The sequence below is a fragment of the Lolium perenne genome, chromosome 5 (genome assembly GCF_019359855.2).
Source record: "Lolium perenne isolate Kyuss_39 chromosome 5, Kyuss_2.0, whole genome shotgun sequence".
Classification (NCBI taxonomy): domain Eukaryota; kingdom Viridiplantae; phylum Streptophyta; class Magnoliopsida; order Poales; family Poaceae; genus Lolium; species Lolium perenne.
Genome location: NC_067248.2, coordinates 48,169,916 through 48,186,926, shown reverse-complemented (window position 1 = coordinate 48,186,926; position 17,011 = coordinate 48,169,916). Strand labels below are relative to the sequence as shown.

At 45.6% G+C, this 17,011-nt stretch overlaps 1 protein-coding gene across 1 annotated transcript; it reads right to left on the bottom strand.

Moving 5' to 3' along the window:
- Positions 1-15,355: 15,355 nt before the first annotated feature.
- Positions 15,356-16,531, bottom strand: LOC127303311 (F-box protein At5g03970-like). The gene has a single exon (XM_051334056.1). The coding sequence runs from the start codon at positions 16,529-16,531 to the stop codon at positions 15,356-15,358; it is 1,176 nt and encodes a 391-aa protein (XP_051190016.1).
- Between the last annotated feature and the right edge of the window lie 480 nt (positions 16,532-17,011).

Genomic DNA, 17,011 nt, shown 5'->3' with positions numbered 1-17,011 from the left:
GTACAATCACGCATGGCAGTCTTCAACTCTCGATCGGGAAGGTGCATAACCATATAGCACACACCCTGGTCTCTCTTTCGTACTGAACTGAGCAAAATAAGGCAACACACTATGAGTTTACCTTTTTGTGAACTTATTGGAGCATACCAACTGTCTGGATCTTGTTTTTTCCTAGCCGAGCCTCGAGAAATGCTGGCCACTCTATCTCCATGGGCATGGCCAATATACCCAAGCCATTCTGAAACTGCTCTTCTTCCATTATTCCGGTTTCAAAATTGATCCTATGCACGCATCGATGATTGTCCTTAATGAGCAATGTGCCGCTTTTCTCACCTGACCACATGAGTATATCTAACGGGTTCCAATCTCGCCTTGGTGGTTTTAGGTCAAGCACCCTAACGAGGAGCCAAACACCACTATCTGCACCGCTTTGCCGCGTCCATACGTCTAGCCGCCGTATGTCCGCATTCTTGTAGAAACAAAACAACGAGAGCGATCCGTTGACATCGACACTCAGTGTCTCCGCACCTTCAGAGGCTCTATTGTTGAGTTGATCCACCGGAATGGGAAGCTCGGTCGAGGAGTGGTGACCGGTCTCAGCATTCACATTGTAGGTGTAATATTTTTGCATGTCATCCTCGTCATTGTCGTAGTCCGGGTAGTACGGAACAAACCAGTGTGCCACCCCCCGGCACATGACACCATATCTACTTCGAAGAGAGAAGCCATGCTTGGCAAAGCATTTTCTAGGTGCGCTCCAGGTAGGCTCGGTGGACGAGAATATATAGAGGTTGTACTCCCTATTTTCTATCTTATAGCTGCTGCTGACGATGGCTAACACTTTGAAAAATGCTGAACTGCTCAAAGATGATTTATGTCGCCCTTCTAAGTCTGCGCTGGATAGAATAGCGCAGCTAACACCTTGAACTTTGCACTTGATTGGGGGAAGCACGTCGCATGTGCCTGCAAGTAGGTCACACACCGCGAATTGGACTGAGTTGGAATAATAGCCTAGGCGGATAAGACGCAAGAGGAGGAGGCCACCCTGCGCCGCTTCTAGCGTGGCGTTGTCAAAGAGACCGGCAGGCGCGCCACTTACGATGGAGGAGAGAAAACGGGGTTGAGCGCCAAGCACCGATCCCGTTTGGGGCGGAATGAACAAGAGTGGTCGTCGGGATGTGATTTTCATGTGGCCTCCCGGTAGGTCACAGAAGAAGAGAAGATCTAGAGAAGACTGATGGCACACACCCTTTGGCCAGCATCGACGAAGAAAGGAGGTATCGCGGATGAGCCCGCGCCAATGCTTGCACGCCGTGGCGCAGCGGAACAAGGTTCTGACGTCGCTTGACAGGCGACGGAGGATCTCGAGTACGACGTCGTCCGGGAGGAAGCTGCTGGTCTCCGTGTGTTCCATGGCCGAACTGTCCGTACGTACTTGGGACAACTCGATACGCACGTTCGTTGGCATCTAGGCGTGGTGTAGTACGATCGGCCGTATATATTGGCATGGGTTCTGGTTTTCGTTTCGGACTCGTATTCGAGATGAGTACGTATCCATGTGGCACGTTCGACTACGTTGAAAACCGCTGGGCCAACATGGGCCGTGTATTGTGCGCGCGTTTCTATCACGTGCGGGTAGCGAAAATAGGGTGTACAACCTGGGTACCAGCCCACCTGCTTTAAATGCTATTTATTAAATGTTTCATAAAAATTGAAATAATTCATCTGTCCGGAATAGGTTTTTCAAAAAAAAAATGAAATAATTCAGGCATGTATATGTCACCTTGATACTTGCCCGTTCAAATGTTCATGAAAAAAATACCACCATATGTAACCGCCACAAAAAAACTGAACTTTATTATACTGTGAATAGTGTATGTGTACTTTTTATAATGTGCGGGTAGCTTCTTCTCTAAATACTTCTTCTGTCTCAGTTTTCTTGGTGCCACTCCAAAATCATGCAGTTTCACTATGGAGTACTCCCTTCATCTCAGTTTTCACGGCGTATCTATAATTTCTCTGCTGCCTAGGCGTACAACAATTGGCTTATGCTGTGTTTGGATGCATAGAATCATCTATGGAATTAAATTGGACTTTCAGATTCTAAATCCAATATGGAAATGAATTGGCTCTGAAATACAATTCAGATGTTTGGATGTGCTCGGAATTTCATGTTGAAATCGAAGAGTCAACCCAACACTAGTAGGAAAACCATTATAGATAGAAACAACAACTGTGGCGCACGAAACTGTCCATGCGCCACAAAATTATTTCTGTGGCGCACCACATTCATGCGCCACAAAAATTTGACTGTTTCTGTGGCGCACCGTCAGCTCCATGCGCCACAGAATATCGACTTTCTGTGGCGCATTGTGGCTGGTGCGCCACAGAATTTCCATGGGGCCCACGCGGGGTCCAGCACTGCACATGGGCGAAGTGAATTCTGTGGCGCATGGTGGCATGTGCGCCACAGAATTATTAACTTCTGTGGCGCATGGTGGCATGTGCGCCACAGAAGTTCAAAATTCTGTGGCGCATGGTGGCATATGCGCCACAGAATTATTAACTTCTGTGGCGCACCAACAATATGCGCCACAGAATTCTGCAGGATTTTTTCTCCCCACCCAACACCACCCCCCCCCCCCCCCCCCCGTGGATCGCCTTTTTTACCTTTGTAAAAAATAAAAGAAATAGATAGAAATTTCAAAAAATAAAATCCTTCGAGATTCTCATATATTATGTCATCTAGCACCACTGAAATTTAACAAACATAAATTTTGACTTTTTTTGCAAAATTGCGTGGGAAAATCATCAAACTAGATTTCTGGTTGCATACGAACTCGAAAAAAAACGCACAATATATCAAAATGTTCCCACGAAAATTTTACATCCGAATTCACCCGGGCTTGCCCGGTTGGACAATTTTTAGAATCGCCAAATTCGAAAAGAGTAAAAAGTTACGACCAGTTAAAGATTTTTTCCTGCAAAATAGAAAAATTGAAAAAAAAAATTCTGTGGCGCATCTCTGCCCCATGCGCCACAGAAGTTTGGCCCGAAAATTTTGAATTTGGCCGGCGCCAATCTCCTCCACCTCTTCTCCTCCACCACTTCTCCTCCACCACTTCTCCTCTCACTTCTCCATCTCCTCACTTCTCCTCCCACCACCACCACCACCTCCTCCCTTCTCCGGCGACCACCACCACCTTCTCCTCCTCCTCCGGCGACCACCACCACCACCACCTCCTCCTCCGGCGACCACCACCACCTCCTCCTCCGGCGAACAACTCCGGCGACCACCACCACCTCCTCCTCCGGCGAACAACTCCGGCGACCAACACCACCACCACCTCCTCCTCCGGCCACCACCACCACCACCTCCTCCTCCGGCCACCACCACCACCATCACCACCACCACCACCACCACCACCACCACCATCACCACCACCACCACCACCTCCGGCCACCATCACCACCACCACCACCACCAACACCACCACCAACACCACCACCTCCTCCACCGGCCAACACCACCACCACCACCACCACAAAAAAAAACAGCGAAATTCCGGCGGCCCCAGATCTAGATCTAGATCTAGATCTGGCCGCCACTTTTTTTTTGAAATTCGAAAAAAAATTCTATGGCGCATATTGGCATGGTGCGCCACAGAAGTTTGACAGACAATTCTGTGGCGCATATTGGCATGGTGCGCCACAGAAGTTTCAAAATTCTGTGGCGCACGTACATATGCGCCACAGAAGTTTCAATACTAGTCGCGTGGTAACTGTGGCGACCTGGATATGCGCCACAGAATTCGATTTTGGTGCGCCACAGTTAGCCTTTTTTCCACTAGTGCAATTCCAAATCTTGTTTGGATGTACAAACACTGGAATTTGGTATTTTGTTGAATTTGAACGATATAAATTTGTGTACATGTAAAAAGTATATATTACATTGTATATCTATTATTTAGCACACACAGTAGAAAAGAAATTGACCACAGCTATCATCGTGCCCAACTGCCCATATTAAAAAGGGAAAATTTGCTACAGGACACTGTTATTTTTTGGCGTTTGCCGAAACACACCGTCCGAATATGTCTTTGCCAGGTACCATTATAATTTTATGACGCATTTGCCAGAACACACCACCAGCCTAAAAACGGAAAGTTTTGTACTTTTTCTTGTGATGACTGGTTTTGAAGACAAAGTGCAAAGCTTTCCCTTTTTAGCCAGGTGGTATGTTCTGGCAAATGTGCCACATAATTGTAATGGTATCTGGCAAAGACACAATCGAGCGGTGTGTTTCAGCAAACGCCAAAAAATAACGGTGTCCTGTGGCAAATTTTCCCTATTAAAAAAATTGAATAAAGAAAACGATGAGGGCCTCCATCCCCATCGTTCCCAGCTCCGGCCAGCACTTGCCGGCGAGGCGGCCGTCGTCTCCGACGCGGTACATGCCTCCGCTCGCCTGGATCCGTCCTCCCCGGCGCCGTACTCGCCTAGATCCGCCCTCCCCGACGCCGTACGGGCCTCCGCTCGCGGCCAGGAGCCGAGCGCTGCGTCCGCTGTCCAAGAGCAACGCCAAGATCCTCTGCTCGCGGCCAGGAGTCGACGCCGAGCACCTCCGCTCGCGGCCAGGAGCCAATGTCGAGCGTCTCCGGTCGGTCTCGTCGAGATGGAGGCGGCGGCGGCGACGGGCTCCGGTCGGTCTCGTCGGGATGGAGGCGGCGGCGACGACGGGATCCGGCCGGTCTCGTCGGGATGGTGGCGGCGACGACGACGGGAGCGTGTTCCTCGACGATGAACTGCGTCGCTACTTCCGCTCTGGCTCGTTCGCGAGGAGCACGCACGCAGTTTCCGAGCGATTCCGAGGGTCGGACGTCGGAATGTTTCGCTTGATGTTTACACGTATAGATTCGGCCCGTGGAATTTGGGCTCAGTTTCCAGGCTCAGATTCTAAGGCCTATCCAAACGGTGGAAGCTGCTCACAAATTCCAGATTTGGTGATTCCGAGCCCAATTCCATGCATCCAAACACATCATTAGTTTTGTTTGCCCACGATACTAAATCAGGGGCATTTAGTTAGGCCCATTAAATCCTTGGGCCTAATTAAACGTCATCTAGTCCATCCACGGAGTAACAGATTAGTTTTCTCAAGCTAGACAACCGCCGCCTCTCTGAACAAACCTTAGCCGCCTCCACTTCAGCTTCCTCCATAGATCGGTTCCCCCTCCTCCGACCGGCTTCACCATCGTCGGGACGAGTGGGGAACCCGTTCTATGAATGAAGGTTTCAGTAAAAGTAGTGTTTTCCGTAGTTTATGTTACAGTTTTGGTAGCCATCTTCTTATTGGTTTCCTAGCAATGCAGATGCCATGGTCTGCAATAAGTGATATTTGGTCTTTCGTTTTCTTCCTGGTATTAATAGTGGTGTTGAAAGATTACAATTTTCTAGGTATGGGTTTTTAGATCGTTTATCATGGTTGTTGTGAGGAGGATTATCCTTGCAGTTTTTTCCCAGCCGCTACGTCCTTGACAATGGTGATTCGTAATCTCGGCTCTCCAGCTATATCGACAAGGTTGGTCGGTTGTTATTCCATGACATACTCGTGTGATACTCTTGCTGATGTTGATTGACTACTTTAATGGTTGTGCGCGTGCACGCAGCCTTAACATTGTGGCTCAAATGAAAATTATAGGAGAACGTTCGTTGGTATTTATAGGTCTATGGTTTGTTATGTATCTTTGGTTGCCTTTGAAAAAGTACAAGATTGTGTCTTGGAAGAAAAAAAAAGAGTTTGAAGAGCTCGAAAATTTACTAGTATCTTTTAGACTTTATTTTATAATCGTTTGAAGCGGCTCGTGTAGCTTTACTGTGTACTATTTGTTACTATAAATATACATGGTATTGATTGTCGAAAAAAACTTAATCTAGTCTATTAACTGATAAGGGGTAACCCGATCTTCTCAGTAAGCAACGGTGGTGGTGATGAACACACGATGAACACAGCGGAGATAACACGATGAGGAGGTGGAGATAACTTGTATGACGCCGACAAAGTCTCTCGATCAATCCCTGTCGCCAATGCAACAACTCTCAACCCTGCAAGATATTCGCAACTCCACACACTTGCGCACGTAGCCGCTGATCACCAAGCGGTAAATTGCAATCTTCTAATCCCCAATGGAACAGCAGATCACACAAGATTTTCAGTAACAAACACCAAATCGATGCAATATGGTGTATGAATTTGATAGAGTTGCAAAGCAATCAACTATAAACTAGGGTTTATCTTAAGCGTGGTCTAAACCTAATTTGGGGGCGTCCTGGACACTTATATAGGGGTTCAGGACGACCAAGGTTCGAGAAAATACATTGAAAACCGATCCAGATGAGATCTGGTCGAGACAGACTCGGACACGGCCGGTCAGGGGGCCGGTCGACCGGGTCTGGGACCGGGTCAGGCCGGTTGAAACCGGGCCTGGCAACGGGTGGTGACCGGGTTAGGGGTCCAGGGCCCCTGGATGTTGCCCGGTGTGCGCCGGCTGAGAATCCGGTCGGCGCCGGGCTGACCCGACGTGGTGTCCGGTTGGACCGGGCTGGGGACCGGGTGCGCCGGCGTGGCGGCCGATCAGATCGGGCCTGGCACCGGCCTGAACTTCGTCTTCTTCCCTCTCGCATGCCTCCCTCTCATCCGTCGCGCGTTCATGGGATGTCTTCATGTCCAGCTTCATGGCCAGCTCCATGTCCAGCTTCACGTCCAGCTTCATGTACAGCTTCTGGTCCAGCTTCTTCTCTCCTCGTGCGATGTTTGCTCCCTCTTCGTACCTGATCATACATAAATAAAAGGACTTAGGCAGTATAATGTTCTCATTGATCAAAGTATCACTGAGGAACAAGTTCACCTGTTGTTTGAGTAGCTTCGCACGAGCACTTGTCATAGGTCCAATCCTAACTTCATTGGACTTGACTTTTACAACATTATTGTCTTTATCTTACAATGACGGAGGTAGTAGTGTAGTAGGGATGTCCTCATCATCTCCCCCCCTTCGAAAGGCGTCGACCTCGACGCTCCAAGGTCTTCTCCGTCGTATGGTGTCAAATCAGCCACATTGAAAGAATTACTAACACCAAACTCATCAATTGGAAGATCTATAGAGTATGCATTGTCAATGATCTTGGCAAGCACTTTGTAAGGACCAGCACCACGAGGAAGCAACTTGGACTTCCGTAGTTTCGGGAACCTATCCTTGCGAAAATGTACCCAGACCATATCACCAGGCTTGAACAACATCTCCTTGCACTTCTTGCTCACCCTTGCAGCATTGTTCTTGCCTTTCTTCTCTATCAACTTTTTAGTTTTCACATGTATCTTCCATACAAAATATGCCCTCTTTGATGCCTCCATATTGACTCTCTCATGTATAGGCAAAGGCAACAAATCAAGTGGAGTAATGGGTTTGAAACCATACACCACCTCAAAGGGACACAACTCTGTGGTAGAATGTACTGCCCTGTTGTTAGCAAACTCCACATGCGGCAAACAATCTTCCCACTCCTTCAAGTTCTTCTTGATCATGGATCTTAACAGTTGTGAAAATGTTCTATTCACCACCTCGGTTTGACCATCAGTTTGGGGATGACAAGTAGTGCTGAAAAGTAGCTTCGTTCCCAGCTTTCCCCAAAGTGTCTTCCAGAAGTAGCTCATAAACTACACGTCACGATCAGAAACAATAGTCTTCGGGACTCCATGTAAACGTACAATCTCCCTGAAAAATAGGTTAGCAATATGCAATGCATCGTCGCTCTTGTGGCAGGCAATAAAGTGTGACATTTTAGAGAATCTATCCACTACCACAAATATAGAATCATGGCCTCTTTTAGTACGTGGCAAACCCAACACAAAATCCATACTAATGTCTTCTCATGGTGTAGTAGGTGCCGGTAAAGGATTATACAAACCATGAGGCTTCAACTTGGACTTGGAATTGTTGGAAGTAATGCATCTCTTCACATACATGTCCACATCCCTCCTCATCTTGGGCCAATAAAAGTGATCAGCGAGCATGAGTAGCGTCTTCTCACGCCCAAAGTGACCCATCAAACCTCCAACATGTGATTCCTGCAATAAGAGCAAACGCACAGACGATTCTGGAACACATAGTTTGTTAGCTCTAAACAAGAATCCATCATGTATGTGATATTTCAACCATGCCTTACCAATAGCACACAAGCGATATGGTTCAGCAAAATCATGATCAGTAGCATACAAATCACATATTACTTCTAATCCATAAATTTGAACATCAAGTTGAGTTAATAGCATATTTTTCCTAGATGGAGCATCAGCAACAATATTATCTTTTCCCTTCTTATGCTTAATAATGTATGGAAAAGACTCAATGAACTCAACCCACTTAGCAAGACGCCTATGCAATGTAGATTGAGCTTTCAGATATTTCAAAGCTTCATGATCAGAATGTATGATAAATTATTTTGGCCATAAATAATGTTGCCAAACCTCAAGAACTCTAATTAAAGCATACAATTCTTTATCATAAATAGGATAGTTCAACTTAGCACCAGAAAGTTTCTCAGAAAAATATACAATTGGGCGACCCTCTTGCATCAACACACCACCAATTCCAATACCACTAGCATCACATTCAATCTCAAATTTCTTATTGAAATCAGGAAGTGCAAGCAATAGTGTAGAAGTTAACAATCTTTGCAGTTCATCAAAAGCATGATCTTGGGTGATGCCCCACTCAAAAACAACACCCTTTTTAGTCAATTCATTCAAAGGTGCATCAATAGTACTAAAATTGGGCACAAAACGTCGATAAAACCCAACAAGACCATGAAAACTTCTTACTTGACTGACATTCATGGGAGTAGACCAATTTTGAATTGCTTCAATTTTAGAAACATCTACTTCTACTCCATGCTTAGAGACAACATAACCCATAAATATGACCTTATCTTTGCAAAATGTACACTTCTCAAGATTATCATAGAGTTTATTATCACGCAACACTTGCAGAACATGTCGAATATGTATAGTATTATCAGATTCATTGCGGCTGTAGATTAATATGTCATCAAAGTACACAACCACAAACTTGCCAATAAAATCACGCAAAACATGGTTCATCAGTCTTATGAAAGTGCTAGGTGCATTAGTCAAACCAAAAGGCATTACTAACCACTCATATAAACCAAATTTTGTTTTAAAGGCTGTTTTCCACTCATCCCCCTCTTTCATCCTAATTTGATGATAACCACTACGCAAATCAATTTTAGACAAAACAACAGCACCACTCAATCCATCTAACATATCTCTAAGCGGGGAATAGGATGACGATATCGAATAGTAATGTTGTTTATCGCTCTACAATCTACACACATGCGCCATGTACCATATTTCTTAGGACTAGAATAACAGGAACAACACAAGGACTAAGGCTTATGCGGATATAACCTTTATCGAGTAGAGCTTGTACTTGCTTCTGTATCTCCTTCGTCTCTTCGGGGTTCGTCCTATATGGCGCCCTATTGGGCAGCGAGGCGCCGGGAATCAAGTCTATTTGATGCTCAATACCATGCAATGGTGGCAATCCTGTGGGCACCTCCTCCGGAAACACGTCGCTGAATTCCTGCAAAACATTAGTAACACCAAAAGAAATAGGGGTCATGTCGTTAGAAACCAAAACCTCGCCTTTGTACATAAGCACAAGAGGCATGGCTGTAGGATCCTCACTAAATTCTCTCATATCCTCTTTGGTGGCTAATAGACCTAAGGAATTCACTCTCTCACTTTCCGTTATATCACTCACGACATTACAATTCTCTCGCCTATCTATAGGTGCATCCTCCAAGTTTACTTCAACTTTCTAACGAGATTCATTGACAATTTGCTGTGGTGACATATGTTGCAAGTTGATTTTCTTGCCCTTGAACTCCAAGTGATATGTATTGGCACGACCATTGTGTTGCACAAAACGGTCATAGAGCCATGGCCGACCCAATAGTAGGTGACACACCATCATACGAACCACATAATCAACGGAATCCTTATACGGTCCAATCTCAAAATCAACACGCACCATGTGGTTTACCTTCATGTCACCATTATCGCTCAACCACTGAATATAATATGGATGCGGGTGCAGTAGATACTTCAGTTTCAGCTTGGCACACAACTCCTTGCTTGCTAGATTGCGACAACTCCCGCCATCAATAATGACTTTGCAAGTTCTATCAGGACCAACTAGTGCCTTTGTTTGGAACAAATTGCAGCGTTGAGTAGATGCACTCAGCTGCACATTAAGAGCACGTTGTGGCACAACAATAGTGCGAGCTTCAGATGGAAAAGCATCTACACCATCACTATAATAATCATCATCTTCTGGAGCATATGGATCAGCATCATCTCCAGTCTCATACTCATCATGATCATTAATGATCATCACCTTTCGGTTAGGACAATCTCTCTTGAAGTGACCCTTGCCTCCACATGTATGGCAATTCATATCGCGAATGCGCGCCGTAGACATGCTAGAACCACTTGTACTTGCAGCAGGTCCGGGCTTCTTTGTGTTGAACACATTGGAGACCGTCTTGCTAGATGAAGTAGGAAAAGGTGCGGGGCACAATGATGGCGCCGGCGCCGTAGATGCAGGCGCCCTAGGCGTGTAACACCCAGCTCCTGTAGCATGTCCTTTGATTTGCGCTTCATCAGCTAACTGTGCTTCAGCTTCTCTTGCATGATGTAACAGCTGATTCATTGTAGTGTAACTTTGATAACGAACAATGCCTTTAACCTTATATGTCAGACCATGTAGAAAACATTGCATTGTCATCTCAAGTGACTCACGGACACAGCCACGCTGCATAAGCATCTCCGTCTACATGTAATAAGCATCAACTGTCATAACACCTTGTCTCAAGAGGGTCAACTTGTCATAGATAGATCGCAAATAATTAGTGGGAACAAAACGAGCTTGCATAATTGCCTTCATCTCACACCAAGTATGAATGTGCAATTCTTCATCTTCTTGACGAGCACGTGTAACTCCATCCCACCAACGCAATGCATAACCATCAAATTCTGAGGAAGCCAGCTTAACCTTCCTATCTTCAGTATAGTCATGTAGACGCCACAACTTCTCAATTTCCAGCTCCCAAGTGAGGTATTCTTCAACATCAGCACCTCCTTGAAATTTGGGTATTGAGAACTTTGGCTTACCCAAACCATCGTCTTGAGGTTGTGGAGGAACACAACGAGCTCCGAGTTCAACAAAGCCACGACCACGGTTACCACGTCCAACACCATGACCAGTACCACGCGCTTCATCTTGAAGCTCAGCATCTTCATCCTCATGGTGTTGTTGTTGTTGGGTCAAATTCTCAACAGCTAGTGTCAAAGCTTGAATATTGCGCTGAATATCCGTCATTTGATCTTGCATAGCATTGACAGCCTCATTAGTAGTATCCAGCTTTCTTGGCGACCTCGTCAACGGTCCCCTTTAGTTCTTCGTCTTGAACGTGGAATTCACGTCGCATCTCATTACGAAGAGCTTTATACTCCCTCCATGTCATCACATCAACTGCATCCTTGTTTTTTTGGTTAACAATTTTTTCATCACTAGAAGACATGGTTAGTAGATTAGTGCACTAAAACAAATATATATGGTGGTACACTCACAACTCACAAAAAGGTAGTCTTATCGCTCCAAAGTGAATTAGTATTGCTTACCACTTGTAGTGACATCTAGTGCATGGATGTAGCGAAGCGAATATCAAGGGTATAAGAACAATCACACGACAAAGCATGATATATGGGGGTTGTAGGTAGGCTACCTATTTGCACTAATAACAAGCTCTAGCGCTGACTGTAGACAACCAATGATACTCACACAAGGCGATAAATGTGGCAATGCAACTATATGGATGAAAAGGTTGCAATGCACTCGAAGACGGTAGCAAAGCTCAACGGGAGAGGCACAAGATTGCTCAACTACAGATGCAATAAAGAAAACATATGCCTTCACTTGATTCTACTAGCACTTCACTTTTCTTTTTGGATTTTCTTTTTATCACAAGCATCATTTGTAGCTCTTTTTTCTTCTTTTCTATTTTCTCTTTTTTTTTGATTTTATGACACAACTCCTTGAACACGGCCAATAGATAATGCAATGCACCAAAACCCTAATGAGCAGCCTGTCGAGCGGTAAAACTAGTCTCTTCTGGGGAAGTTCCTAGTCACTTATATCGAAAGGTTGTGGCTATGGTTGGGAACAAGCAAACTGTATGATATGTGTACTCGGAGCAACAAAAACTGACACTAGATGATAGCGGAAACACAAACCCTAACAATCTACTAGATGAAAGAAAAGATACGCAAGAGCAACTACGAAAAGCAACTAAAACTCGAAATTAGTGCAATCTAAGGCTATGGCAAACCCTAACCCTAATTTTTTATGGCTTTTTCTGGATAGGAAACACTCACAACTCAACTATGGGGCGGATTGTGGATAGCTTACCGAGGAAACGCTGAAATCTGATACCAATATGATAAAGGGTAGCCCGATCTTCTCAGTAAGAAACGGTGGTGGTGATGAACACACGATGAACATAGCGGAGATAACACGATGAGGAGTTGGAGATAACATGTATGACACCGACGAAGTCTCTCGATCAATCCCTGTCGCCAATGCAACAGCTCTCAACCCTGCAAGATATTCGCAACTCCACACACTTGCGCACGTAGCCGCCGACCACGAAGCGGTAAATTGCAATCTTCTAATCCCCAATGGAACAACAGATCACACAAGACTTTCAGTAACAAACACAAAATCGATGCAATATGGTGTATGAATTTGATAGAGTTGCAAAGCAATCAACTCTGAACTAGGGTTTATCTTAAACGTGGTCTAAACCTAATTTGGGGGCGTCCTGGGCACTTATATACGTAGTCAAAGATACTTATTTGGCTCGAAGAGAAGTAATGTTGAAAAATGGAAACATTACCAGGCTTTGGAAAGATCCTATCATGGGCGAGCAACCTTTCTGTGATAAATTTCCTGTTCTTTTTAACCTATGTACCATTAAAAGTTGCAGGGAGGAAAACTTTGAAATCCCTTTCGCAGACGTTTGAGAGGTGAGTTAATTGACCATTGGCAATATATCTTAAACATCTTGTTTTCGTTTCCCTCTTGTGATGATGATGATAAAATTGCTTGGTCTTTGAACAAGAATGTTGTTTTCTCTACCAGATCAGTGTACACTCTCTTGGAAAAACCCCTAGCCGGATGTAATAACAAGTGGATTTGGAAAGCTAAAATGCCACTGGAAATTAAGATTTTCCTGTGGCAACTTTGCCAAGATGCTATCCTTACTCGAGAGAATATGAAAAGAAGGAAAACACCCGGATCACCAACTTGTTCCTTCTGCAGGCAAGTCGAGTCGAATGATCACATCTTCTTTACCTGTAACACTTCGAGAGTGGTTTGGGGGGTTTTGGCTTCGGCCATGGGGGTGAGATGTATCCCTACTTCTTTTTGGCAAACCATGGCTTGGCTTCATACTTATTCCCCTGGCTTTGAGAAATTCTATACCATCATCATTGCAGCTGTGTGTTGGGCGATCTGGAATGTGAGGAATAAGATCACTTTTGATAAACATATCCTAAGATCGCCGAGTGAAATTTCATACTTTGCGGTGGTTTTGATTGTTTAATGGACAGGTTTGCAAAAAGCGGAGGACAAAAGCTACTTGATCGAAGGCGCGGAGAAGATGGCTCAGGCGGCGGCAGCAGTCTACTCAAGGCGTGCAACAACTTTGCCAAACCAGACGCAGCTGCTGTTGATCAAGGGAGCCTAAAAGACACTCTTGCTGGCCGAGTTTGCTGAGAGTTGAAGATGATCTCAGGCTTTTGCTGTTGAAAACTGCTGCTTCCTTTGCCGCCGTCCCCTTAGTTTGTGTGGTGTGAACCTGTTTGTCTAGAACTTGTTATAGGTGGTGTCAGGTTTTCGCCCCATAGTGGATATCTCGATGTCGAGTATCCACAGTGGGTTTCCTGGCACTGCCCCAACTCGCTTCCCTTCTCCCTACCCCCTCTCTGTTGTAACATAACTGAACTTGTTCTTTCCGTTCTTGCAATGGAAAGGGGTGGAAGCCCGGTTGAGAAAAAATGAATTGTGCAGATCCAAGTAGTTAATAGATCTAATAGAGAATCAGAAGCCAGGTAAGGGAGACAGGCAAACAACCTGCTCAGATAAATAGTGGGCTTCTCTGTTAGAACTATGCAGTACAGAAAGAGTAGGAAGATAATCCAAAAAAAAAATCAAATGATCTATATTGCTTATGGTTCAAACTATCTTCTGCATAGCTCACGGAAAAATTCTTTAATACAGCGTGGAACATTAATCCATTGCTTTGAAAACAAGTATGCATCAGCAAAATTATCAATCAGAACACAAAATTTAATGTTTCCCCACCTATTCAATCAACAAAGTTTACTAGCAGCAGAAACGATTGCACAACCATTTCATATATTCTCCACTTCATATATTCTCCATTAGAAGGAGACAAGAAGCCAATGGCACATCTAGTAAAAAAATAGGGCGTACATTTGTATTAAGTTTTACGTGCACAAGGCAACAATCGAATATAGAATACCAGAAAAAAATGTATTCATTCTTTTTCCCTAAACAAAATTGATTGACAAGTCACCGTGCAAACATGAGAGCCACATAGCTTAAAATTGAAAGGAACGAAAGTTTAACACTGACTACCCAATTTGTTAATTTTGAGTGTCACTGTATTATTTCACATTAGAAGGTCCTACATAACTAATTATGCTACAAGCACAGAAAGGGTACATTGGTTGTCATAACATCTTATATTATTGGACGGAAGGAGTAGATTTTTACCTGTATCATGGTTTGCAGGAATTATTTGTTTGAAAATTGGCAAACGAGGGATTAAAAAATAACATAAATGTGCATGCATACTGTTGGGGAAATAGAATCATCCAGCAGGATGTGTGATACAAGAATTTGAGATTTTGCATCAAGAATGTTCATCTTTGGATAAGAAGTTAGTCACCAAGAATTTATAATCTGTAATGAACTATGGTTTGCGTACTTGAAATTGTGTAGAAGATATATGCAGTTTGCAGTATGGCTCTCAGTTTCAGAGTTGAGCTTTACAGCATCCAAAACAGCATACGATCGATGAGTCCACGCATAAACATAAGATGAGTAAATTCAGCAGGCAAGGTAAATCATGCAATTTAAATATCAATGTTCATTCAGCGTTGCCTCATACATAGATAAATTTTCTCATTCCTTCATGATAGAAGACATGGCAGTACCGCGGTGTAGAAGCTTGAGTAGGGAAAAATGCTGCTATAGCTTCCTTTCTCCGGCACCTCATCAAACTGCATAGACTTGAGATGGAGCATGTAGACGCAAATGTCAGCGTGAATGAAAATCACATCAGCGTCTTCAGCAAAGCCAATTGCCTCCACGGGAGGAAATGTATGACGCTTACATCTATCCACCAAATCTGGCGGAATAAACTTTTCCAGATCAATGGACCTGCGAAGTGTCCATTGTAGCGTGCCGTCGACGACGCTAGCCACCCTTGAGAACAGATGGAGACTGAGATCATCTTTGACTCCTGCAAAGCCAATGCCTCCATCCTCTGCCGGCATGAGGAGAATCTGGCCTTCGTAGCTGGCGAACAGGTCCGCTGGAAGCTCGATCACATCCAAGCTATGCTTATCCAGATCGAATTCTAGAATGCAACCGCCGGTGAGCTGCCAGTAGAGCGTGTTTTCAACCAGAGCCGTCGGGTACGTCTCGATGTCTTCTTCCGTGGCGACAGAGGCGGCGTCGCCCCAGACGCCGGTCTCAGAGGAGTAGACGCAGACAGAGGCGAGGTTGTCGTGGGTGAGCGCGAAGGCCACGAGGAACGGGCACGAACGGCAGCCGATGTGGTCGTCGTTGTCGTTGCCGGTCGCGCGAAGAACCGCGCCGTTGAAGAATCGGCCAGCGTTGTCGTGGAAGGTCGTGGGCGGCAGCGGCAGGCAGCGCTTCTCGCCGGACATTAGGTCCCAGACAATGAGCTTTGAAGAGCGTAGCAGGAGGGCGCGGCCGTGGCGGCAGTCTAAAGGCCACCAGGCGCCGGTGGTCATCGTGGAGGGGGGCGAGAAGGCGCCGGAAGTGGGCACGAAGAGGGGAGGCCCCGCCTGGCTGTTGAGGAAGCCGAGCACGGGCGGCGCCCCGTGGAACGCGCGGAAGCGGCGGAGGAAGTGGGCGTCGTGGACGAAGCAGCGCCAGTGCTTGGAGACGAGGGTGGCGCGGAGGAGGTAGATTGGCTCCGGCGGGAGGCGCAGGAGGATCTCCAGGAGGAGGTCGTCAGGCGGAAGCGGGAGCGGCTGAGGCGGAGCTGCGCTGTGGCCGGAGAGAGCGTCCATTGGGAGGAGCCGTTCGCCGCCGCCGCGGCTGGAGAGGGCATCCATGGGGATTAATGGGAGAAACCGAGGTTTTAGACCGGATCCTTTTCTCTTTCTCCCCTTTCCTTTTTGGAATATTATTTAGCTCCGTATCTTACGGTCTTCATACATTACTTGGAAGAAAATGCGAACGCTATGGGTTGTCTTGTCAAACGGTGTCTCAAAAGTATATCAGACGAGCAAAATACAAACTCCACGATGCCGGTAACCATGAAATGAGACATTTCATCGACAGAAACTGTAGATTTTATTTTCTAAAATCGAACCAACTCAATTTGAGGTGACCGTGTCTATGCTCAAAGTGCGACACGCGGTCACACCTGGTAGGCCTCACCTATATCACCCACCTTATTTTGGTTTTCCTTCTCCCTCTTTATCATCCATTTCTTTTTCTCCTCACGCCAGCATCATAGCCTCTTCGCTCGTCACCACCAGCACCCACCTTAGAAGGTGTTGGCAACATTGCACTAACCACCAATGAGCCAC